The sequence below is a fragment of the Echiichthys vipera genome, assembly GCF_963691815.1.
Source record: "Echiichthys vipera genome assembly, chromosome: 1".
Classification (NCBI taxonomy): domain Eukaryota; kingdom Metazoa; phylum Chordata; class Actinopteri; order Perciformes; family Trachinidae; genus Echiichthys; species Echiichthys vipera.
This window is the reverse complement of record NC_139826.1, coordinates 30,868,384-30,895,025: the sequence shown is the minus strand read 5'-3', so window position 1 is coordinate 30,895,025 and position 26,642 is coordinate 30,868,384. Positions and strand designations below refer to the sequence as shown.

General features: G+C 40.9%; 1 protein-coding gene across 1 annotated transcript in view; it reads left to right on the top strand.

Moving 5' to 3' along the window:
- The window catches only part of pde8a (phosphodiesterase 8A), a 55,599-nt gene that overhangs the window by 19,781 nt on the left and 9,176 nt on the right, over positions 1 to 26,642 (top strand). The window contains exons 2-14 of the mRNA XM_083915337.1: positions 7,256 to 7,312; positions 12,466 to 12,656; positions 14,098 to 14,154; positions 14,347 to 14,401; positions 14,697 to 14,785; positions 15,943 to 16,021; positions 16,395 to 16,535; positions 17,205 to 17,293; positions 17,433 to 17,484; positions 17,569 to 17,611; positions 20,340 to 20,417; positions 20,614 to 20,684; positions 22,840 to 23,004. Of these exons, the coding sequence (XP_083771463.1) occupies positions 7,256 to 7,312; positions 12,466 to 12,656; positions 14,098 to 14,154; positions 14,347 to 14,401; positions 14,697 to 14,785; positions 15,943 to 16,021; positions 16,395 to 16,535; positions 17,205 to 17,293; positions 17,433 to 17,484; positions 17,569 to 17,611; positions 20,340 to 20,417; positions 20,614 to 20,684; positions 22,840 to 23,004 (1,167 nt within the window). The remainder of the gene's footprint in view (positions 1 to 7,255; positions 7,313 to 12,465; positions 12,657 to 14,097; positions 14,155 to 14,346; positions 14,402 to 14,696; positions 14,786 to 15,942; positions 16,022 to 16,394; positions 16,536 to 17,204; positions 17,294 to 17,432; positions 17,485 to 17,568; positions 17,612 to 20,339; positions 20,418 to 20,613; positions 20,685 to 22,839; positions 23,005 to 26,642) is intronic.

Sequence of the window (26,642 nt, the reverse complement as noted above, 5' to 3'; positions counted from 1 at the left end):
TGAAAGTATTTCTCCATCCACAGAAAAAATGTACACATCCCATATTCAGAAACTTTGCCTTTAAACGAGCCGTCAGGATTTCTGTACCTTCATTTCAATACGGCACAGAAACGCCGATGCGGAAGACCCTAAAACGCTTACCAATCAGAGCAGACTCTGCTTTTTCTGGAGAGGGGCGTAAAGAGAGCGGCGTAAAGAGAGCGGCGTAAAAGAGACGGGCGCTAAAACGGAGCGCTTCAGACAGAAGGTGAATTCAGGATATAGTCAGACAGACAGTATGGGAACATTAATGCATATACATGTTCCAGAATAATCCCAAAATACAAGTATAAACCTGAAAATGAGCATGATATGGGACTTTAAAATACTTGCAAAACTGGATTACCAACCAGGCAGAGCATGAACTTGCCCTAGGACCCCCACCCAGACCCTGAGGGCTCAAAGTCTCTCACTGTGTGGCAATTGGCTTGCTGTAATTAGGTTTAGGGATTTAGCTGTTCACCGGATCGGTATCAGCACAAATCCTGACCTTATTAAAGGAATCACGTTTTGGCATTGACAGGATCGATCCACCTTATATATCTACAGTTTCTTTGTCAATATCATTATGTAATTCAAGGTTTCAGCTATCACCTACATTTATTTAATCATTGTGGGACTTTGATTCATAGTTTAGTACCACAGCATCCTTTACGTTAAAATGACTCCAGTTACAGATTGGCATGCATATCTCAAGTTTGGGAAAAGTATTGGATTTAGGAGAGAAAAGGTTTGATCGTTGCACTTTAAATGGGATTGAAGGGGAATTATTCGTCAATCTGGACCCTATTTCCCTATATTATTGTCATTAATTGGAATAAACTTTTTTGAAATTGGTACGGCAGCTGCAAACCGGGCTGCAATGATATCACGCAGGGCAATAACGGCCATCAATGTGCTTCCACTAGTGCTTGTTTTTGTCTCAGATTGTTATTATAAGTGTGGGACAACATTATGTGCCGGGCTGCTGAGTTCTCGCTCAATACTGCACCAATTTCAATTAGTCAGAAATACATGGGAAAACGGAGTCCAGGTTGAAAAATACAGAAATTCTGCTTTAATTAAGGGATTATTGAGTGTTGTTTTATTGTTTAAGTTAGAATCTAGTGGAGCGGTCTCATTATTTTGGTTTGCCTTTGTCAAATATCCAACTAATGAATCACTAACTCACAAACAAGGCACTACATATACACTCAGTATCCAGTTTATGAGGTACAGCCTGGTAAAACTAGTACAATTAATCCTCTCTTCATGGTTCTAATGTTTTAATGTAAAGATGCGTTGATTCAACTCGTATGGTCAGTTTGGAGGTTGCAGTTAAAGGTGCTGCTGAAGTATATTGCGTTATACTGAGAGGTGCTTCTATTTTTGTCTCTACTCTCTTGATATAATTGGGTTGGACATAACATTAAAAACATCTCTGAGTATTATGCAACACCGCACCTCAAACTGCAGCCTCCAAAATTACCAGGAGGTTTTATCAACATCGCTCTAAAAAACATTAAAACCTTTATTTTTATCGCATCACTGTTGAATTAGACTGCTTTTTTTTTATCTGGTTGTACCTAATACATTTGCAACTGAATGTATGTACACGATGCACAGAGAGTGAGGAGAGAAATGTGGTCAACAAGGGCCAACAGCATTTCTGTCCGGGGGGGTCTATGAAGAAGATTTGATCCTGGAAACTAGGAATTTTATCGATACAACAAATGCTGTAGATTTCAGCGATATAGTTGAAATTAAGGCTGCAACTGAGGATTATTTTCTGGATTAACTATGAGGTATTTAAAATGACAGAACATAATGAAAAATGTTTTTCAAAATCAAAGGTGATGTCTTGTTTTGTCCGTCCACAACCCAAAGATATTCAGTTTAATATGATATAAAACAGAAAAGCAGGAATCTGAAAACATTTTCTGCCATTTTTGCACGAAAAAATACTTTAATTTAATCATGAATAATTAATCAATATCAAAAATAAGTGAAATTAATGAGGATATTTCAATATATCACGATGTGGAAAAGTCATGAAAAACACAAACTGAGCTCCACTGTTATGAATTGCAGTAGAAAAAATAAAAAAACTATGTAATTCTTTCATTAAATCTTTCTCTGAATCAATCATTTGATAAGCGGTTGAAGATGAAATGAGATGAGACCATCGGAGCTCTGCAATAAAGCCAAAATCTTCTGCCCTGATATAGTTCATTTCATATCTTGACGATCTATATCATGATATAGCATCTTATTCATTCATCTTCAAACGCTTATCCCGGGTTCGGGGTAACGGGGGGGCTGGAGCCGATCCCAGCTTACATCGGGTGTGAGGCGGGGTACATCCTGGACAGGACGCCAGTCTATCGCAGGGCACATAGAGACGAACAGTTCTCTGGTAATTCAATAAATACATATTCTATATGAAACCACCACACGGTAAATACATTTCATATACTTCTGTATGAATTAGATACATGACAAATGAAAAGTACTGAGTGTTTTTATCTCACTTTTATTAAGAAAGTGCAAAGTGAACATGCATGCACACAAATAGAGAGAGATGTAAAAATGAAACCACAATTTTTCAATAATACTTCTTCAACAATTTCACGTTTGAGTTAGTATGTGTCTGTTATTGTCAATTTAGACAGGTCGTGGTAAATCACGATATCGCGATATATGATTTCTTCACGATACGATTCCAATAAATGATCATATTAAATTATCACCCAGCCCTATGAACAATCACAATACTGTATGTTTCTACTAAAGGTTAAAAGTGATGTTGATTCATCACAAAGATTAACTAGAAAACTATGAGTCAAGACAAACAATCAGACCAGAAGGCGTTGCATTCAACTCAGACATGCACAACTGCATCTGCACTATTTTCCACTACTCAACAAACTCGTCTGATTAACAAGTGGACACAGCGAGAGAGAAAGAGAGAGAGAGAGAGAGAGCGAGAGAGCGAGAGAGATCCCAGTGTGACTGGTACAACACGGCAGCATATAGCAAGAGGGCGGGACGAGGATTACGTAGGCATACACACCACGTCTGTACTCCTCGCCTGCCTGGCCTACATGCTCACTCACTTCCCCTGCTTTGTTTGCCTCTGGTTCAGTGCCAGCATGATGTTTGCGGGATGCGAATGCTTGGCTGAGTGATTCATTGCAGTCTGTGTGTGCGTACGTGCGTGCGTGTACTGTACAAGAGGAGTATGCTGCCCGAAGAGGCTGGCAGACTGGTTCAGCTGTGTGTGCGTGTGCGTGTGTGTGTGTGTGTGTGTGTGTGTGTGTGTGTGTGTGTGTGTGTGTGTGTGTGTGTGTGTGTGTGTGTGTGTGTGTGTGTGTGTGTGTGTGTGTGTGTGTGTGTGTGTGTGTGTGTGTGTGTGTGTGTGTGTGTGTGTGTGTGTGTGTGTGTGTGTGTGTGTGTGTGTGTGTGTGTGTGTGTGTGTGTGTGTGGCTATTCTAGTTACACAACCTCAGCTGCAGTTGCATCGGTTGTGTCAGTGCCAGTTAGAGAGGGAAGTCTCCCTGGATGGAGACAGACCGCTGCGTACTGTGAGAGCGAGGCCTCAGCTAGCTGGAGGCTCTGTGGCCAAACTCCATACGTCAAGACCCTGACCGCAACTAGCTCACCAACAAACGGCCTTGCGAGTGGAAACATGACTTCTATGTGTGTGTGTGTGTTTTTTTTATGCGGCCACTATCTGTGACATTTACCCAGCAGTAGTCCATAGAAGAGTTTTGTTTCACCTCCATGGGGAAAATGAATGGGTGGTTTGAATCTCTGAGCAGAATTAATAAAACTGAGGACTGAGTTATTTGTTCTGACACACGTGGTCAGAGTCATTGGAATCATATGTGACAACAGGAAAACTGGGTCTTGTTTGGTCAAACCCTTTTGGAAAAGCACGTGGCATTTCCATATGTTAGTATATATAGCCACACACACACACACACACACACACACACACACCAAACATGCATACTGTCTCTCCAGTGCACATGAGCTGATCATGCGACCGGGTCCTTGTGTCTGTAAAAGATCAGATGATCACAGGGCATCAGCTTGTAGCGATCCTGATGCCATACCCCCCCTTGTTTGCGGACAGCTGCAACAAACGGCCTAGTGTCAAGATGACGTCAATTTGGCTACAACCGAGGGCTAATCAGCTTTTTTTTTTTTCCTCCCCCCCTCTCTGTGTTGTTTTAAAAAGGCTTACAATTTAGCAAGAAGTGATTTACTGCGGCCCGGCACACTCTGAAATTCCTCTCTGTATTCCTCCTCACATGTGTAGATTGTTTACGGAGAACAGGAATTCTAGAGGGATGGCGGTCCGCAAGGGGCTTGGTTGCTATGGTTACTAACCCCTGAGCTGGGTTCCATTTAGCAGGAAGCAGGCTAAATTATTTGCAGGCAGAAAAGAGTAAGATCATATATAGCGAGAGTAATGAAGTTTTTTTTTTTTAAAAGATGTAATTTAATTGTTTTCCGCAGTGCTACTGTGTAGTTAACTTAAAAATCAGGAGAATAAATTACAAGCTTTAGTTTTTTCTGATGAGGTCATGTGGTGGAAGAAGTGCTCATATCCTTTGATGTAAATAAAAGTAATAATACAACAAATTGAAACTAAAAAAAGTTACAAGTCCTGCATCAGAAAAGCTTACTGAGAATGTCCTGAAAGTATCAAAAGTAAAAAGCACTGTTGAATGGTCCATTTCACGGTGTTATGCGTAGATTATACCATTGGAGTATTATTACTGACGCATTAATGTGTAAGCAGTATTTTGCTGTTGTAACAGGTCAATGTGCAGTTTATTTTAACGACCTTTTAAACCGTGTGAAATCCCTGATATCTCTGATAAATCTGATGAATGCACTTGTGTCTATAATTAAGTCCTAAATCCAGTCATGGGGTACTTGAAGGAGACATATTATGCTCGGTTCATACTGGTGAAGGCAGGTTACCCATGTGCTGTCACTCGGCTCAGGAGCTGCTGACAGACAGCAGAGGCCGAACCGTCCTCCCAAATCACCACATACGGAGGCTTTGTGGTTTGTCAGGTTGGATGTCCCCTTACCTGACGACACTACCTATAACGCGTAGCCTGAAGTTAAAGAAGCTCCAAAAATAAAATGTGTAATTCAGGCGGATTTTCATTCCATGGTCTTTTTCGGTGTGAATATACATCAACTAAGCCATGAAGACAGTTGTTTTTTTCGTTGATCAGATATTAACAGAGAAATCCCAGACAGTTGCTAACACCTCTTAAGGGCTAACACTGAGTATCTCGGGGCGGAGCGCTAAACCATCCGAAATGTATTTTTCTTGACTTCTTTTATTGCTCAAATTAGCACCAAACCTACACATGAAACGAAGCCAACAAAATGTAGTTAGTGAACCCGTAGTTTATTTGAAAAGTCTGTTTTACATGGCTACAGGTCTTAGCAGCTGGTTACGTTGACAGGCAGCCCAAACAAGTCGATTACCGAATGCACTGGAGTTCATTACTTTTTTCCTTGAACTGAACTTTAGTGCATTTAGTAATCGACTTGTTTGGACTGCCTCTCAATGTGAACAGAGCCGGCTGCTAAAGCTCGTAGCATTGTAAAACAGACTTTTTTAATAAACTCCGGATTCGCTAACTATGTTGTGTGGGCCTCATTTTATGTGTAGGGACTGTTTTCATTCTACTGCAGAGGTTTGGTGTTATTTTGAGCAGTATTAGTGGTTAAAAAGAGCCATTTTGGATGGATCAGCGCTCCGCCCAGAGATACTCAGTGTTAGCGATGTCTGGCTGTTAGCGACTGTCTGGCTGTTAGCGATGTCTGGCTGTTAGTGACTGTCTGGAATTTCTCTGTTAATCGGTGATCAATGAAAGAAAACTGTTTCAATGGCTTATTTGATGTATATTCATACCAAAAAAGGGCATAGAATGCAAATACACCGGAATTAACCTTAAAATAATACCTTTCCTCACTTCTTCACTATGTGTGATCTGTCTAGCATGCCTGAAAAAGTTTGCGTACGGTGCTGTGCATCCACCTTCTGCCTAAATTGCTCTGTTTTAGCGCCTGACTCTTTAAGCCCAGTCTGCTCTGATTGGTCAGTGTTTCTGAGTTTTCTGCTTCTGCGCTCTCTGCATGACTGTGATGTCATTGTAGCAGCACTTTCTACCTATACCTTTCTATATGTAGTATAGTTGGGACATCACAACTGCAAATAAGTCCTGACTGCCCGTTTCAAGGCACAGTTTCTGAATACTGGCTGTGTGCGTTTCTCTGTGGAGCGTTTTCATACTTACAGTATTAATATTGCACATTTACCTGCTTTTATAATAAAAAAAGACATGAAAACATCACTTTTTATAATAAGGGACCTTAGCCTAAAAGGAGAAATATTGTAATAAAACAAAAATTCTCTATCACAAGTGAAAGTCTGCATTGAAAATATCACAGGAGTAAAAGTGCAACTTAGAGTATAAGTGTAAAAATACTTCTGATGCAGACAAATGGTCCTTTTGAGGTTTTATTTTTAAATGTAATGATGTGTAAGAGACATTTTACTGTTGCAGTTGGTTGAGGAATGTTCATGTAAAGTCTATAAAGTAACTAAAGCTGTGAGAATAAATGTATTGAAGTAAAGGGTAATCCGTAAATGTACAAAGTAGTTTGAAATGGAAACAGAAAAAATGACAGAAAAACTGACCCTACATATAAATAACTTAACAGATAAGTTAGCACTATGTAGGATAACATACGGCACATTTCTTTCAATTATTAGAATAATGTATGAAACGAGAGATAGATCTTTATTTGGTAATTGAACATAGCTTTCTGATTATTTCTGTGTATTATTACCTTCATCAAAGCTCACTTTGTTTCAGAGAGCAGGGTCACAACTTGAATACTTTCCTACGCATTGGGTTTTAATAAGGTTGCTTTTGCTATTATTATTCTGACTTTTACACATACAGCTGTGGCATTCCCATATGTTAGTATATGTATATCCACACGCACACACACACACGCACACACACACACGCACACACACACACACACTGTCTCTCCAGTGCTCGCGTACTGAGGGACCCTAAACAATTAAGAAGTAAAGTCTCTCAACAAAACACAAATATGAAATAACTGAGAAAATCTGACATTTCTGAAATGATGTTGTTCTAATCCTTGTATTCTTCTTGTTATCTTTCAGACCACATTAACAGAGGTGCAATTTGGACCAATGAAGTTATTTAAAGACCCACTTCAGGTATCGTAAAACAATGCCAAACATCTGAGTGATTGATGCTTATTTGCTTGAACGCATTAAGGCTTTCCACGGAACAACAGAAGTGCTCCGGTGAAATGTTTATGTTCGTATCATTTAGGGGCTTTTAGCTGAGTCGCAGAGCTAAACTTGGTGTGACTGTCAATATTTGGTTGCATTTTTCTTGGATTAGCATTTCAAATGTCACCTGCTTTTGTTTGCTGTTAGAACTAATCTTGAATTTCTCAGAGATACCACACCTCGCTCAGAGATTAAAGGGAGGGGAAAAAAAGTCCCCATGCAAACATTCAAAGAAGAGGAAGAAAAAAAAAACTGTTAATGGACGTATTGTGTGCGACGCAGCCTTGGGTTGTCAAGGCAACAAGGCCAAACATTTATGACCAAGAACATACCATAATGAACAATGCACATTATGGAAGAACGGCACAGAGGATCCATGCACCAGATTCGTCACTGCAAACAGGACATTGTGTGACGTTCAATGGTTCATTATACAGTTTGGTACTGGGCTTGTTCTGTTGGCATCAGTTGCGGCTTGTGTGAAAACTGGGGCTACGTTCACACTGCAGGCAAAAGTGGCCCAAATCTTCTTCTATTTTTTGCAGATTATTTTGCTCATATGAAACTCATGTCTGGGTTTTTCATAACAGTGCGAACACATGGAAAGAAACATGGAATCTGATCTTTTCCATTGGGATTTCTGTCGCTTTCACATGTGGTCCAATACCACATACAGATTAGGTGAATTGGGTTCAACCCGTTTAAATGCGGTGACATAACGTGATGGTTTCATCCCCGTAAGAATTAATGATGGTCTCTTGATTCCTGCGCTGTTGCCCTGTGAAAATGAATCTTCCATGTCACGTTATTTGTTTTTGCGCTCCAGTTTGTTTTATTTGTGTGTGAGAGTCGTGCTACTCACCTGAAGCGTTGAGAAGAAGAGCTGTAAAAGGGTCCGAGGTTTTTATATCTGGCAATAAAAAACTCTTTGGATATCTACAAAATGACCAGGGAGTTGTTGCAGAAGTTGTTAGATATCCAATTTGCAAAGTGTGACTAAAAAAGGGTTCAATGCTTCAAATATGTTCCAACATCTTCAAGATAATTATCCACCGCTTCATGCCAAAGTCCATTAAAAAAAAAAAAAGTTTGTGTCTTTTTCCCTCTGTAGTGTTGAATAATAAATCCCCTGACTAATATTCGTGAAAACCTATAAAGCGTGATATTTCCTCTGAAAATAACTGTGATATCAAAATCTCATATACAATACAGATCTGATTTCTTCTTTTTTGCATAGCAACCTCAGTCTGAACATTCATTTCATAATTCTTGTGACTTCTACGTCACTTACTCGCTCACCCGCACCTGTTGCCACCAATGACAACCCAACTCCTACGCGCTTTCTGAGGGCAAATTAAGTGAAAAGTAACCTTTGACATGCTGAAAGTTCGGATGACATATGTTTCAGTGAAGCCAATAATATTTATTATTATTATTTATAATCTTTGTTTCATGGGTGCATTGCAGAGATGAAGGTTGTCAGCTATTTTTAAATGAATGTAATCACAGTTTTGTTCACTTTTCACGCAAAAATGCCAAACATTTACTCATCAGAGTCAGATATTGTAGTTGACTGAACACTTTGGGTTTCCGACTGTAGGTGAGACAAAACAAGACATTTAAAGACGGCAGCTTGAGCTCTGTGAAATTCTGATTGGACATCTCATCTCATCTCATCTTCATCCGCTAAACCCGGGGTCGGGTCGCGGGGGCAGCAGCTTTAGCAGGGGACCCCAAACTTTCCTTTCCCGGGCCACATTAACCAGCTCTAGCTGGGGGATCCCGAGGCGTTCCCAGGCCAGTGTGGAGATATAATCTCTCCACCTAGTCCTGGGTCTTCCCAGAGGCCTCCTCCCAGCTGGACGTGCCTGGAACACCTCCCTAGGGAGGCGCCCAGGGGGCATCCTTACTAGATGGCCAAACCACCTCGACTGGCATCCTTACTAGATGGCCAAACCACCTCGACTGAGGTGGTTTGGCCATCTAGTAAGGATGCCCCCTGGGCATCTACCTATACTACATATAGGTAGAAAGTGCTGCTACAATGACATCACAGTCATGCAGAGAGCGCAGACTAAGGGAGACTCCAGCCACCCTCCTGAGAAAACCCATTTCGGCCGCTTATTTTTTAATTTAATTTCAAAAACAAATCATAATCATCATAAAATCAATCATAAAACATTATTTGTTAGTTAATGCATAGCTCCTTCAAGTAGAAATACAAATATACCTATTCATAGCCCTGTAGTTTAATACCACAGACTCTACTTTATTGTCTGATGCTGTCCAGTGTGACCACAGTAGGAAAACGAGGTAGAGAGATATCCCCTTCCTGTTTTTGTCACTCACAGCTGATCCTGTCATGCCCTCCTCCTCTGCACTCCTCCTCTTTTCTCGTAGCTCACAGGATCTGGCCGGGCCCACTCTGTTTTCAACAATGATGTTTTCTAGACAGAGCGATCGGACCCTGCCAAAATGCTCGCAACCCCCTTCAAACTATTTTTTTCCCCTCTTTCTGTCTTTGTCTCTCTCTCCTACTTTCTCTGCCTTTTCCATCTGTTTCTCTGGAGCATAAACAGTGTGTCCTCACTTAAAAAACATTCGCGCTTGAATGTGCTTTTTTTTCCATGTGCGACTGGGTGTGTTATACAGAGCGAGGCCTATCTGTCTAGAGTCTGAGCTCAGGCATCTGAAGAGACCTTATCTCAGCCTATATTGCCTCGTTCCTCCACCTCTGCGGGAATGTTGACTTTTCTACCAACATCCCAATGTGGAATTCTGATCTAATTCCCTGTGCGTACCGAACATAGCTGCAAGACTCAGTGCTGATGTATTTATGACCCGGACACTTATTGCCGCTTGTGGGGAAAATGTTCATACGTGGAATATGGTTTGCATTAGCAACACCCCTCACAGGCGTAAGGGCTCTCTGCTTCAGGGCTGAAGCTTGAATAGAGCCACACGGATCTTCAGAATGAATCAAAAAGGAGAAGTGTCTAAATCTATCCCCTCATTGTGTGGAGGACAGTAGCTCTAGTTTTCTCAGGAAAGTCATGTCTTTGTGCCCTAACTCGATTTTAAAGGTGTGATGCAAACTTAAAACTGCAGAACAAACTTTCCCTTCTTTACATTCATCCTGCTCCCTGCCAGCAGTGGGAGATGACGTCTGTTTGAGAAAGTGACTCATGAATCTACTCTTAGTGCAGCACTGCTCTTGGAGGCGGGCCTGAATCTCTCGTCCAGTATTTACGCAAGTAAGGGGTTATATGAAAGTATGCTGGCAGAGAGAGAGCATGCTCTCAATGGCTGGTCTGACGGTAGCAGCACTTTCTGCCACAGCCTTGGCAGACCTGTGGGAGGGGCCGCAGCCAGTCAAGGCCACCTCGACTAATTGTGTCATAGATCACGGCAGCGGACAATAAAATCTCTGACGCACCCGAGTACGAACTGAGTCTGATCAATCAGGGCCTGTCCGCTGGATGACTGAGGTCACAGTCAAGCCCACACTGCAGGCTGATTAGGACGACGGGCGCAAATGAGCTTGAATGCACCAATGATGGCTTGACAACTCGGAGCTGTTACACTGAAGCATCAAAGCTCTCTCTTCTTTTGTTTCTTACTGGACTAATTGAGAGGAGGGTGGAGCAGATCGTCTGTGATTAGGAGAGTTTTTCTAATCATCGCACAGCTTCGTATCATTTGGCCCTCTTAGCTCTCTAATAAATGTAATAATGAATGTGTCCATGTCCTTATAAATACTGTAGCCTCTGCATAATTGCAATAAACCAAACAAAGAGACTGTATGTTAAGATTGACGTATGAACTGAATACTGGGATAATTTACTTTTTGTTGTTCTGCACTCTGGACACTAAATGAAAAAACCTCAAAGGGCCTGAGTTTTTTAAGTGGTTTTCGTACAATACATCCAATACTTCATTTAAAACTTCCACACAGACGTATTTCTCTGATCCACAAACATCTAACAATTACACTTGTTACATTTCTACAACAGGTAGAGTAGAGGATGCAGTACTGACATGTGTTTAAGTTGTTTGGCAAACAAAATAATCAAAAATAAGTTGGTTCTTTTTCCCCAAATGTGGTGATTTGCTGGTTTTCTCTTTTTTTTAAGTGTAATTAAAGACAAACAATTTGTCACTTTGTGCTCCAGAAAAATGGCATTTTTTAAAAAAGTGTTCTGACATTTGACATCATGAATAAGTACAACCACCAGATCAATTGACAGAAATTAAAGTAACCTTTAGTTGCGGCCCTCTGTTTCCAGGCCATCCTGAGACCCTCAGCCTTTGCTGACATGACAAATAGTCTCTGGACCAGAGGATTTTCGGCTCTTTGGAGGAAGCTGGATCTTGTGGATCTGTTCCTTTCAAAGAGCCGTTCAAAAGACGGGCTTATATATTTATTTATTTTTAATAAGCAAGCCTGGGGGTAACTTTTTTAAATAAAAGTCATTCTTGTCAAATATATATTTCTTCCTAAAAATATATTTAAACCAGTCAAATATTCCACATCTAACCAGAATAATTTAAGACAAACGTTCATAAACTGAGGCACTCAGCCGAAGGCAGTGTGGACAACTCAGAAGACATCATGTGATACTTGCATATCAAATAAGCACCGCACGTGTGCACCGCACGTGTGCTCCGCTGCGTTTAAAAAGAAAGACCGAAAAAAAAGAATGGCAACCGCGACACAGTTCCAATCGTTCGTGTTAAAGAGCCGTTCAGTAGATTTGGTTTGTTCATGAACGTCACAACTCTACTCTGGACCACCTAACGCACTTTTTAATACCTGTAAATGTTTTTTTAGACCTGCCTTTTTCTCTGTAGTGTTTTTATTCACTCTTCATTTAGACACAACACTCTTTGAATATTTACTCTTGCTGTGTGTCACAGCTCTTTGCAAAACCCTCTTTAACTGTACTTTTAGATAAATAACATGTTTCTGTAAGAAGTGTTAGTCATAGTTGTAGTAGGATGACATTACAAGAGGTCACTTAAAAATAGAAATTCCTCGTTTGGGTACATGTGCTTAGTCATCTCTCTTTTTGCAGGTACTTTTAGTTTTTGCCAAAGAGGACAGTCAGAGTAATGGCTTCTGCTGGGCATGTGAGAAGGCCAACTTCAGGTGCAGCATGGCACGAACACCCGAGTCGGCTCTTGAATGCTTCTTGGAGAAGCATCATGACCTCGTCATCATTGACCACAGACATTCCAGACACTTTGATGCTGAAGCACTATGCCGGTAGGCCACTTCACTACTCTTCATCAGTGAATCTGTAACTACTTCATGTTGTGTTTCTACGATGATGCTGTGCATTGGTGTTCCCCCACAGACCGGTCAGATAAACTCAAGCTCCCCTTTACCAACACGTCATGTTCCAAATGTGTGCATCTGGACTGCTTTTAAGACTATCAATTTCATACAAGCGGGCGTCATTTCTTTCATGCAACTGTCAGTGTCTAGCTGTTTTCAATCATACTACCACTGGAGAGGCTGCAGCAGAACGTTTTCACCTATTTATCCATTACTTTTTGTAATTTCATCCATTTCTCCACTACTTTTAGCTAACCATTTTAACCATATAGCTGATCTGGCTGACTAGATATCTCAAACGTGTTGGATGACAGGCCTCTTATGATATCTCTACTATCTATTTCGCTGTTGTGGTTGGTTTAAAGAAATACTAAAAAAATCCAGAGGGGTTCCTTTACCAGAATGCTGGAGATAGGTCTGACAATGCAAGACTATCATTTAGCTAATGATGCTCGAGTGTGGAGGTGAACTGGCACCTTTCCAGCTCCCTCTCCGACTTGTCCGCGTTAGACTTGAGCTGGTCATCCACCGGTCCCCAAATCCAGTCTCTACAGCCTGAGCTACTTTACTTTAGCTTACCATTTTCCATTACTTTTAGCTAACTGTTTTGGCTAGTTTTCATACAGGAATCGTAACATCTTGGTGTTACAACTGACTCGATATGCTGTCTGTTTCAAATCAAATTGTTATAACTATATTTTCAAATTAGCTGAGCTACTCTGCAATCTTTCTTTGTGCCACCTGGTTGGGAATCACTGATGAAATGGAGACAGTTGAATTGGATTTGAACTCTATCTGTGACACCGAGGTCAATGACTTACAATCCAGGGCAGATAATCTTGACAGGACCTATTCAAGCACTCGTGTGTTACAATGCATTTGGTAACGTGTGGTTATGACTCTGTGCGGGGATAAATGGCCAGCTCCCTTTGGCTCCCTAGCTTACATCGTATGCTACCTCGTGGAATCATGTCGATGAGAAATGAGCGGTGCCTGCCCATACCACCCTCTATCTTTAGCCTCTGCCCAAACCAAAAGCACATTTACAAACATTCATTTGCCCTGCCCAGCTTGTATGTTAACCCCATTCATTTTGGCCAATCCATATGTTCAGTGTACACGCACGGGCTCCGATGGGGAACTAAAGGGGCCTTTATGACCGCTGGCTGGGGGAAACCACAGGCGGATGAGTGGCCCTGTACACTGCATTCTTTCAGAGGCCTAGGCCTGCTCACAGAGCTCCACCACTGGGCTCTGCCTGCCTGGGTGAATCGGAGCGTGAAAAACTGAAAAATACATTGATTTGATGCCATGAGCTTTTCCACCGAGCCTGCTCACTGGCTAAAAGGCTCCCTCTGTTTACATTCAGGTCAATTAGAGCGGTCAACTCTTCAGAAAACACTGTGATAGTCGCCGTTGTGAAAAGGTACGTACAACTCACTGACCCACCCCCCTCTCCTTTTCTTGTCATTTTCCCATACTGTCTCTTTAAGTAGCAAATGTTTAGGATCATGGCCAGAATTGAAATGCCTGACTCAGCGCAGCAAACCTCTGATGTTCTCTAAAGAGGCATCTGTTGTCGTGATGTTTGGGTGCTAACATGTGTTCTCTTTTTAAGGCCAGACAGAGAGGAAGCCTCTGTGATGCCCCTGATCAATGCAGGCTTTAATAGGGTGAGCGGCATTGTGTGTGTACGTGATTGTTTGTACCGGTGTGTGTGTGTGTGTCTGTATTTGTATTATTCTTTCGATATGCTTTTTTATATCCCTACTGTCAACACTCACTGTAAGGCAGGAATACAGATCGTAAATCCTTTTTGTTTGCTGAGGAGATGTGTATTGAGTTTCCCTGCACCTGAATCATTATTACTCATGGCACCAGCAGCACTTTTACATATCCTGTACATTGTTATGAAAATGGTCTCCTTTTTAGTTTCTTGATTGATCCGTGTCGCCCTCTGACCTGCAGAGATATGTGGAGAATGCCAATATGATGGCCTGCTATAATGAGCTGCTACAGTTGGAGCATGGAGAGGTGCGGGCGCAGTTCAAACTGAGGTGAGTCCTGCACAGTGTTGTAGTCACAGATACATACGACGCTTATTCAAAGCTGTTACACTAAGAGCAAGACATCAGAAAGATTATATGCTTATAACAATTCTACTTTCTTAATGCCAATGTAAATACTTACTGTTTCCTGAGACCCGGCAGCTCACATTTGTCCTCTGTGGGGGACATGGCACTTTGAAACATCATGCATGCAGTCTGTTTGAGTCCTAATGTACTGTGAAAACCACAGGGCTTACTGGGCTTACAAGTGACGCCACACACAGATGAGGGACCAACACTACATTGTATTTTCAAAATGAGAGGAATTAAACGTTTTAGGGCAGGAAGGAAGATACATAATTATATCCATAAAGATGCATTAATTCTGTTCTTCATAGGGATGTTCTTTGTATTCACAAGAGTCTTGACTGTATTAAGGTGAATTTTAATTTTAAACATTTTAACCCAAGTCCTTTGTGAAGGAAAGTGGGACCTTAATTTTCAACCATATTCCATAATTCACGAAACAGAGCACAGAGTGAGAAGATTACTGATTAAAGCAATTCTTACCTTTCTGGCATTTTTAAACTTTTCTTTTCTAATCTTAAAATGCTCCTAATAACCGTATGGCACTCTTATATGTAAAAAAAAAAGATCCACCAGGTGTTAAAAGCTCCTACCATCGAATTTGGGGTAGGTCGATCTCACCCGAGTTCTCTAATAGGAGGATCCAGTGCACTTTGCTTAGTTGGAGGTCCAAAACTTCGGACTTCCCATGGCACTTAAACGCAGCATTTCTCTGTAAACGCACGTGTCGTGGAAAGCGGGAGCGTCAGAGGTCAGGCAGGGGGGAGAGGGTGGGACTTTGGAGGGAAGTGCTGAGTGCTCTAATGCAAGAAAGGTAAGAATTGCTTTAAGAGTCAGACATAGAATATTTGTCTTGTACACACACGTGCACACATCTTTGTGATATGCTTCTTACATCCCAAATACTTATATTATATGAGAAAAAAATGATAAATAAAGAAAAAGATATTAAAGCCTATTTTCTTGCGGGTCTCAGGTGGTTGTTTAAATGTATACATGTATAGAAATAAATGTTGGACACTCTGCTTGTCGCGTTTTTATGAACTATTCTGATGCTGTTGTCTCTCTGCCTGTTCTAGGGCTGGAAATGCTATTTTCACAGCTCTAGAACAAAGCCAAGAGGCCATAGAGATCACTTCTGAAGATCAAATAATTCAGGTGGGCTCCTCATAAAGAGTTCCTCATAAACAGTTCATCTCTCTTTCTCTCTGTCCTCCCCCTCCTTCTCTGCTGTTTTAGTGCCTGTTGATGTCTTGTGATCCCAGATCTAAATAGTGATAGTTATGGTCTCTGTCCTCCTGAATGGCTCCTTTTGTTAACATCAAAGCACTGTAGCCTGTTATCACGTTATGTTCTCACATTAAATATGTGTTTTTGAGCTCCGCGAAATAAGCAATGAATGCGTCAGCTTCTCTGAATTGTTTTTGTTGGCATATGTCATCAGCTTAACTGTGTCTGAACTCACTGATGGATCTTATCAACAGTCATCTCAGATCAAGCCTGAACTTTTCCTGTAACCTCTCCTTCGCAGTACGTGAACCCTGCCTATGAATCCATCATGGGCTACCAACAAGGCGAGCTAATAGGGAAGGAAATAAAAGAAGTGCCTAAAAGTGAGAAGAATAAGCCTGATCTCCTTGAAACAATAAATTCCTGCATACTGAAAGGAAAGGTAATGTGCATTCATTGACTCTCCTACATCATACATTTCCTTGCGGTTTACGTAATCAGGAACTTAATCTCATCATCATAACTCATCACCTTTCTTGTGATTGTTGATGCTCTTACATACATAGTTTTGACATGTAGACTATGGCTTCACAATCAGATCACTCTTGGAAGTACTGCAGATATCTGCTCCTGCCTTTTGTGTCTGTGCATGGATGCGTGCACGTGCATCCATGTGTGGTGTAAGTCTGGCCTTCCAGCAGCTCTGTTTCATGTGCATGAGAACAGCGGTTGATGGCTGTGCTGTAATCCTACTACACAGAGAGCGAAGGTCAGTCTCAGACAGGCTAACAGCAGGAAGGGTCTTTTTAAGCCGTCACAGCAGTCTGTTGGTGGGGAGACATGAAACAAGCGCACTGGACTCCAGGAGCGCTCCCCCTACCCATTAAAGCAACTTGCTGCTCTCTGAAATACTCTGACCCACCCCACTTCACCACCTAACCTGTACCACAAACACCACCATGCTATACCCTCTTTTAAGACATTTTTTTTATCATTATTGTTATAATTATTATAGGTTATCGGTTCTTATGCTGAATGGTTCCTTTGTCTGTACATTTTGTGTCTGTATGTTTCATTTCCTCTCTCTGTGTTCTGCCTCATTATGCTCCAGGAGTGGCAGGGGATTTATTATGCCAAAAAGAAGAATGGAGACAGCATTCAGCAAAATGTGAAGATCACACCTGTAATTGGACAGGGAGGGTCAGTGACAATATGTTAAGGCCTGGCTCATCCAGTCCTGCTAAAATTAAATGAACTATCCAGTAACTGAATAATTATACCAGATGAATAATGATTGTTTTTTCCCCTGGTGTACTAACTAGCTTTCTGTCATTCACAGAAAAATTCGACACTATGTGTCTATCAACTGGCCTTTAAATGATAATAATAAGGTAAGATGTATTTCCAGTTTTGTTGATCAATAATGAATGAAAGGCCGACATGTATCAATGTGCTTTTCTATTCTGTCCATGCAGAGTGATAAATCCACTGAACGGGTGCAGGCGGAGTCTCAGACAGGTAAGGTCCATCCTGAAATTACCTGCTGTTGATGCAGCGCTAGGAGAAAAAAAATACAGTTTGTTTCACTGAATCTGGGTTTTGATTATCAGCCCTGATGTCTTGACCATCGAGCGTAGACTCACAAGCTACGAGGTTGTGAAACAATGGTTTAAGCTCCTGTAGAATGACATCAACCTTGTTTTTAAGGAAAACACATTTTATTCACAATCTCATGGAGAAGTCCTACACCTCCCACAATCCTAAGCCTAATCGGTGGAGCTCGCTGTTACCATGAAAATGTTTTGCGCCAAATCAAACGTTTTCATGGTCAGGATTCATCTCGTAGCTGGTTGGCTTCATTACGGGCTTAAAACTCTTTATGTAAGGATTTTCTGAAACGTCAGGGGAATAAATCACTTCCAAAATCGAAGGAGCTTGAAAAATGTACGATCACTGTTGAGCTCTATATACTGCTGCCGGAACGAGTCCTTAAACCTGTAAATGAGTTTGCATTTTTAAACTTCTGGTTCCCTCCCTTAAGAGATTTCCACATTTTGTTCTGCAACATAAAATACATCAGTAAATACTCTCCTCACGAATGTTGAAGCTTTTACGTGTCTTAAGAAAAGCAGTTGCAAAAAAAGTGTCTAAATGAGACTACAGAGGTTGTCACGCTGAGCATAATCAGTTTGAAGCTAGTGGTGGGGACGTTGAAGTCATGCGACCATGGTGTAGTTTGTTCATAGTTAGCTTTTTACTTCTGGTGACTGTATTGGCTTCAAAAATATGTTATCCCTGCAACGCTCTGTTAGAATAACATTACAGGTGTTTTATGCTAAAGTCTTTCAGATTCAAGTAGTTCAGCTTCGGTGTCGTGCATTTATTAGCATGGATGACGGAAGTTCTTTTCATGACGGCGATCACTTGTGATATGTCACAAGGTTCGAGGATGTGAGGGCCAACAGTGTGTTTGTCATTACGAAGCACACCATTGGTTCCAGTTTTACACGGATGATACACTCATTTTAGCTGAGTGTTTGCAAAACACCAAATATCTATGAGATATTAAAAGTCCCCCCCAGACATGTATTAAGTCATATATACAAATAGTCTGCTTAGAACAATAATACGCGTCTGATATGTGTATAAAAAAGTATAATTTCCACATTACAATCCTTAAAGGCATCTACACCTACTAAAATTTCCAGAATCTATGAATATGCACATTTTGTACAAATCTGAAGTTTTCCTGCTGGACACAAGATATTTCCTACTTTACTGCAAACCCATTCTCAGTGTATGTGCACTTACCGGATTGACTTAGCTGTGATGTCACAAATCCTGCTCAAAGACCCAACCCTTCGAATCAGGGTTTCAATGAGAAAAGAGAAACTGCACAGTGAAGCTCAAACATCCTACCATAGGAACAAAGACATATTTTTTAGTGGCGGGGGACTTAAATAACAATAAACTTGAGACACATTTGGGAGCCTGGGCTCTGTAAACTCAAAAAATTTGGAAATATGTCAACAGATGTATTGCACAATGCCAGAAAAGCATTGTTCTCTTTAATCATGACCCAAGTTTCAAACTGTAGACGCACAGAGAGCTCAGTCCTGCTTCGTGAAGCTGAGACAAACCTCAAAATAAATTCATTGTGTCTTTGCCTTGAGAAAAGTTATCCACGATTTGAAATCCTCTAAACTGGACTATTGTTCCTTGCTGTGTTGTGATATCAAGCTCAAAGTCAGTTCACAGCTGCAACTGATTTGAAAACGCTCCTGACAGGCCAACAAAACACGGATCACATCTCTCCCTTCACCAGCTCACTGCAAAGGAGTGACTTTGAGATCTTGCCGTTTGTTTATGAAGCTTTGCGTGGTAACAGTATATTTCCCAGTCGCTCCCTCCGTCCCTTAGGTCTTCTGATTAAAGGTTGACCATGCTTCTAATGTTACAGTACAACCCTGCTAAAAGTGTCTACTCAGCATACTCATTTGCCATTTTGAAAAATGTATTAAAAGCTTCTTTTTCATCTCCTCTGCCTTTCAAAGTGACTGGTGTTTTTCACTTATTTTGCCATAATTTACCTTTTTTTTGTCTCAAGTGTGTTTTGTACATTTAAAGTGCATTTAGAAATTGCAAAAAACCCCATACATTTCCATGATTCATGTCTACAGGGAAACCAAAAAAATGGCCAGTCCACTTCTGTGTCTGCGTAAAACACACCCTGCAGACTATTTTGAGTCTCTCTCACTTAAAATACTCAGAAATAACCACAAATGCCAGCTGTTTTAGAAAATCAGTGATCCCTTTTTTTTTTAAATTAAACCATTTTCCCCCTGTTTTCTTTCTTTCTTTATTTTTTAATTTCCAGCAGGACCTAGTGGTCTTGAGTGCCATGAAAGTATTTATGAGATTGAAAAAGTAGAATAACACCGACCTTATCACTCAAATGATGAGGGTAGATCTGATAATGAGAAATAAAATAGATCATAATGTCTACTATTTTCTATGTCTAGATTTGTCCTGTGAGGCTGACGTGATAATCTCAACTTTCTGATGCATTTCCAGTAGCTTCTTTGATTTAGATAATATTTAATATGACATAAAGTTGTTGGGTAAGTAAGTTATAAGGATCAAAAACAGATGGTTAAGACGCCTCTCGCCAAGGATATCGTGATGGGGGCCAAAGTGAGCTGTGTTTGTGTGTGCGTGTTAATGTAAGGTGTTTTCTCCTCCCCAGACATCCAATCCAGTAAGCACAAAGACCGGAGGAAAGGCTCTCTGGACGTAAGATCCACAACGTCTCGGGGGAGCGATGGTGAGAATGAAGGGAGATAGATGATGGAAACTCTGGGCGTTACTTGTCAGCTTATGAAACCTTTCCCAGAAATCTGTTGGCATCAAGTGTTGATTAGACACACGTGCAAACACACTCATGGGATGGAAAACTGCAGCTTAACTTGTTCTTTATATATATATATATATATATATATTTGTTTCTTTCATCCTGCCAGGGAGCTCACAGCGAAGGCACTCCTCAATGGCCCGAATCCACTCCATGACTATAGAAGCTCCCATCACCAAGGTGGGTTCATCTCCCTCCCCGTCATCCCTCCCAGCCTCCATCATATGATTAACACTTTGTCCTGATGTTTTGTATCTCATGACTGAACTCTTAGGTTATAAAACTGCAACAACCACCGTAAGCACTTTTTGTACACGGAGGCTAGAGGCCATGCATACCATGTCAAGAGAAGATAGACTGATAAAATGCCACATTTCATGCACAAGACAGGAAAGCATGTTATACCAGAATGACCTGCTGTTTCGGTGGTTCATGAAGTCTGCAGCCTCGATAGTCTGAAAGAGAGAAAGTCCCCAGGGATGGGTCATATGACACACTGCAGTTCCACTGCCGTATCATTTGACTGTGTAGTCAGTCCCTGTAGGCGTCATCCTCTTCAGAATAAAGCACTGATAGAACTGCGTGTGTGTGTGTGTGTGTGTGTGTGTGTGTGTGTGTGTGTGTGTGTGTGTGTGTGTGTGTGTGTGTGTGTGTGTGTGTGTGTGTGTGTGTGTGTGTGTGTGTGTGTGTGTGTGTGTGTGTGTGTGTGTGTGTGTGTGTGTGTGTGTGTGTGTGTGTGTGTGTGTGTGTGTGTGTGTGTGTGTGTGTGTGTGTGTGTGTGTGTGTGTGTGACCTTGGTGCCGATTGTTATAACCTCCAAGTTCATATTTTTAGTTCAAATATAGATTTCTCTTTATGTTTTCTGAGCAAACGTTTTATTATTTCATCTTTTTAAACAAAACATTTCAGAAAACTATTTTTAGAAACGCTTTTTTAAAAAATAGTTTCTTGAAATCTTATGTTTAAATAAGCTCATGAGACTTTATCGAACTTTTGGTGAGTTAAGGAGAATCTACAGACACAAATAGACAATGTGTAGTAAAATAAACACCCTAATGCGTATTTCGGATGTTTTCTCTCCATTAGCCTGAAAGAACACAGTTATGGAAACAAAATGGCGGAAAATCTCACAATGGTCCAATGCCTGGAAAAACAATGTCTTTACCTGTAGTCGCCTCAAAAAAGTAGCTTTATATTGTAGGATAAACTATTATTTCTTGCTTAGAGTTTGATGAGTAGGTTCATACCGCTTTCATATGTGTCCATTAAATCTAAGGCTACGACGAGCAGCTGATTAGCTTAGCTGAGCACAAAGACTGGTAGTTCTGTGTAAAAAAAGATGAAACATACACCTACAAGTATCTCTAAAGTTCACTAACTACCATGTTATATCTCATTTGTTTAATCTGTGTGAAAATGGATAGGTATTAAAACTACGATATATGGTTTTGGGGTTAATTGGCAGACTTTTTCTCAGATGGGAGCAACTTTATGGAGTCTCTGGTGGTTGCCTGGCAACCTCACAGCGACAGTGTCAGTGTTTCTGGAGACACTTACTGTAGCGGTAACCACCACAGACGCTGTTTTGAGTATTTTGTCAGGTGTTTATCCGTCTGTCTGTCTGATTTTGTCACCGCGGTAACATTGCGACGCAAAATGTTACATGTGCAGTTGAGATTTAATAAAAAGAGTTCAAAGATGAGTGTGTCCTGTGCGAGGGTGCTGGACTTAATGCCCCTGGCCTGATTTGGCGTTGTGGCTGGTAGTTTAATTTCCAGTTTAATTTCTGTTTTTGTATGGATTAAAAAATAGTGTACATTTGAACGCTTTAGAGGTTCTTTAAGGTGGGTTTTACTTTTTTAGACTCTACTTTTAGACAGAGTCAGGCGCGCTGTTACCCCATGTTTCCATGTTTTTATGCTAAGCTACGCTAACTGTCTCCCCACTGTAGCTTCATATTAAACAGACAGATATCCCGGCAAGAAAGTGAATCACATCACACCAGCTTTAACCTCTTTACACCGGCCCTTCCTGATGTGGCCCTTGCTATATTTGTGACCTTTCAGTCCCCTTCTAAGTGTGTGTACGCTGCAGGGGACAGATCTGTTTCAGTCGGGGCCAAAAGGCTGTGGAACGACCCGAATAAAGAGGCTGAATCTATATTTGAAACTTACCCGGATTTCACTTGATTTTACCTGAATTGTCTTTATTTCTTTCATGTTATGTTATCAGACTTTGCTTTGACTTTTTTATTCTTGTCCAGTATTTTTATTGTATTGTATTGTATATTGTTGTTTTTACAAATAAATATAACCTTACTTATTTCATCATCCAGGTAATCAACATCATCAATGCAGCGCAGGAAAGCAGTCCAATGCCCGTGGCAGAGGCCTTGGATCGGGTACTGGAGATCCTGAGGACGACTGAGCTGTACTCCCCACAGTTGGGCACCAAGGATGAAGACCCCCACACGAATGACCTTGTGGGGGGACTGATGACGGTAAGCAGCAGGCCTTGTAGAGCATGAGGGTCCTTCGAGAAGTCTGAAACACCCAAACAGCTTCCTTCCTCTACGAATGAATGACTCCGATATGATAACACACGTCAGAGCGTTTTCAGAATTCCACAGTGATAACACGCATGTTGAGATGAATGTCCATTCCCCATGAAAGCCCACAATAATGTGTTGAATGAAAGAGTCAGGTGGGTCTGTGTGTGTGTGTGTATGTGTGTGTCTGGACTTTTGTGTTTGGGAGGGTTAATATTTGGGGGAGGAAGAGAGAGACAGAGAGAGAGATCAACAGACAGCAATGGTGAAGTACACAAGTAGAAAGAGTGCCAAGTTGGCAGTCCTGGCAACAATCCCAGAGGAAGTGTTAGATTGTCCTTTGTGCTCCTGTAGGCTGGAGAGGAAAGCCTACCCCGCCCTCTCTTTCTCCCCCCTCTGCCTCCCCCTCTCTCGCTCTGCACACATGCACACAGTCACACTCACATGAACCTCTTCCTCTCGACTCCACAGGCCTGGAAACATCCTGTTCTTTGGATCAGATGAATAAGCATAGCTTTAGTCATACATGTACACTCTGGATGCACAGAGAGGGGTTACACATAGTCTTACACATTTGTTCTGCATAAATGATAAAGGCTGATGAAGTAGGTTCGGGGTTAGATGGGTATTTATTGGTTTAAGAGGTGCCTGGTTGCATGTGTATTTGTATGTGTTTGATGTGGTGAGGTGTGCTGGGTTTGAACTCAGAAGACCCAGTGAACATTGAGAGAAGAGCTGTCATCTTTCTTGGGAGAAAGTCTTAAAATAACTAGTGTGTACAGAGGCAGCGCCACCATGAGACAATGCTCGGGTCAAAGATGAGCCAGTCTCCTCTTCCTTTTTCACTTGTGAAGTAAACATTTCACTCTGCGACACACACCCATGTACTCACTAACGCCCATTTTATGCATATATCTTAAACCAAAATGACTGGGTAGGACTGGCCTGCCATGACTGACAAACTGGCAAAAAGGTTATTTGAGAGAAGCGGAGATCTTAATGTGCGCAGTGTTTTATTTTTATGTGTTTTTTAATCATTTAAACTATTAGTGACAAACAATAGCCTGAGGGCATAGTTTCATACCACATAACAATACATTTTAGTTTCATTGTTGCTAGTTGTGTCAGTTATTCTTCGAGAGACACATTTAAACAGTTTTTTTTGATAAGCTGTAGTTGATACTGTAGTTGAAGACGACTGCAGTGACAAAAGTCTACAATAAGACTTGCCGCTCTGTGAGCGTTGAGCTAAATGCTACATGCTCACGGTGACAATACTAAGGGTCGATGGGAATGTTATCAGATTTGCAGGTGTTTGGTCATAAACTCAAGTATAGACCAGCATATATACAGTATATACTTCCCAAACGCCCCACACAGCTTTTATGTAGGGATTGATAGAAACCTGAAGATCTTACAGTGAGTGTGTATGTAGTTGTGTATCTCTGTGTGTATATTTGTGGGGGTGGGATATTTGGGTTTTCATGGTGTTTCCTGGTGTTGTGTATGTTTTGTTTTTGTTTTGTTCTGTTTTTATTTTCTGTGAGGCACTTTGTGCTACACAAAGTAGGAAACGTGCCATTCAAATTTAGATCTCAATTCAGTTTGGTAAGGTTGTCACAGTACCAGAATTTTAAACTCTAAGCGATCCCCTTTTCTTCTTTACCCTTTTGATAACACGACGAAAACAAAAAAGTCCGTGGTACACTGAATAGGTAACTTTTTTCTGACATTTTTCTATTACTAACCTGCACACACACACCGTGCTGTTTCAGAAAAAGTCCCCGAACACAAACCAACACACAGTTGATTTTCTTCCCTGTTGTTTCATCTGAGCTTCCTTGGGTTGAAAATCTGTCTGTAGATCTGTTTTTTTTTTTTTAAATAGATTCGCCGATACTTTCGATAATATCAGTTGTCGTATTATTTTGAAACACATGGTATTGGAAAGTATTGAAATATCGATACTTTTGACAACCTTAGTGTTTGTTAAACAGGAAATAAATTCAAATTCAAATTCAAAAAAATTCAAATTCAAAAAAAATAAATGCATGTAAACTTATCAAAATTATAATCCAAACATTTGTTCTTCTGTCACGTCCCTTCAGTCTTCCCCCGTCCAAGTGGAGCAATGAAACAACACACAGATGAGATATATTGTTTTATATTGTTAGTCTGTAAATAACCAACCAGCTAATAGCCGACTGTTTGATCTCAGCTCAGCTGACATTTAGTTGACGACTGCTGTTCTGTATGACTGCAGCAGCCTCCCACTCAGACTATATCCATCATTAGTAACTGTGACCAGCGTCATTCAGAGATTTACCACACTGACCGTGAATATTCACTTACATTATTGGCGTCAAATCTCAGTGTGAAAACCTTGGTTAACCCATGACAGAACAGCTATTCTGCATGCACCTCCTGTTTCTCTACTTATGTGATGATGCCAGTCTGGTATAATTAAAAAAAATAAAAACCTGATAATGGCACTAAAGGAAAGGGCTTAATGGTTGAAAGTTATTATAATTCACCCGGCAAGAAGCAAGAATGTCTGTATAAAAGTTCGTGGCAGTTCTTCAGATCTTTTTTTCTGGAGAGTGGATTGATTAGCCGACTGACATTGTTTTGAGCCACTCCGCTAGTGTGGCTAAAAATACTTTGATCAATCTGTATTTTCCCAGTTCTGAACACATAGTCGATTATCCACAGCTGATGCAAATCCCAGTCCTAGAAGAGCCGGATCATTATACTTCTAACCACTGATTATTTGGGTGATGAAGTGTTACCCCACTGATGAGCGACATTTGCTATCCCAGCATGCAGCACTGCCCAGGGGAAGACAAATGTCATAATGGAATAATTGACTGTAGATTATCTGACATGTGTATATAAATGATCATGGCGTCATTTTTGACACAACTATTACAGTTCATAAATATGGTAATGATTTTCTAAACTGCATATTGGTTTCATTAATAAGCGCAGCTTGGCTGCCTCATCCCTCCACTCCCTCTGCGTGTTAGTGGGGGGAACGATGTGAGGTGTCAACATAACAAAATATTGTGTCATGGCACGGATGAAAGAACACTCGTAAAAGTGTTTATATGGAAAATCTGTGTCTTTGTTTCCCTCTTATTCATTCTACTGTTGTATTATGTTACGCTCTTGCTTCAGTCAAAATGCTTTTTTCCTTCTGCAACTTCGTCAAAGTACAGCAAAGACATTTAGTCACGTTGATAAATGGGATAAACACAGATATTAAAGACGACTATTATGCTTTTTCTTTATTTTCTGTCTTATATATAATGTTACAATGTCAGGTGTTTATATTAAATGTGTCCAAAGCTTCAAATAATGCGGTACACATTATTTGAAAAGTGATCCCTGTGAGCAAAAACGACCGGCATCAGATGTTCAGGCTCAAGCTTACGTCAACGCATGCTGTATTCTTTATATGGCCCTCTGCTTTAGGCATGTTACTGCAGTGTTTACAGTACATACACTGCTACACGGAGCTACATGCTAATGTCAGGGAAACTTGTAATCTTGGTTGCCAATGTTCATTTTCGGATCACATTACTGCTGGA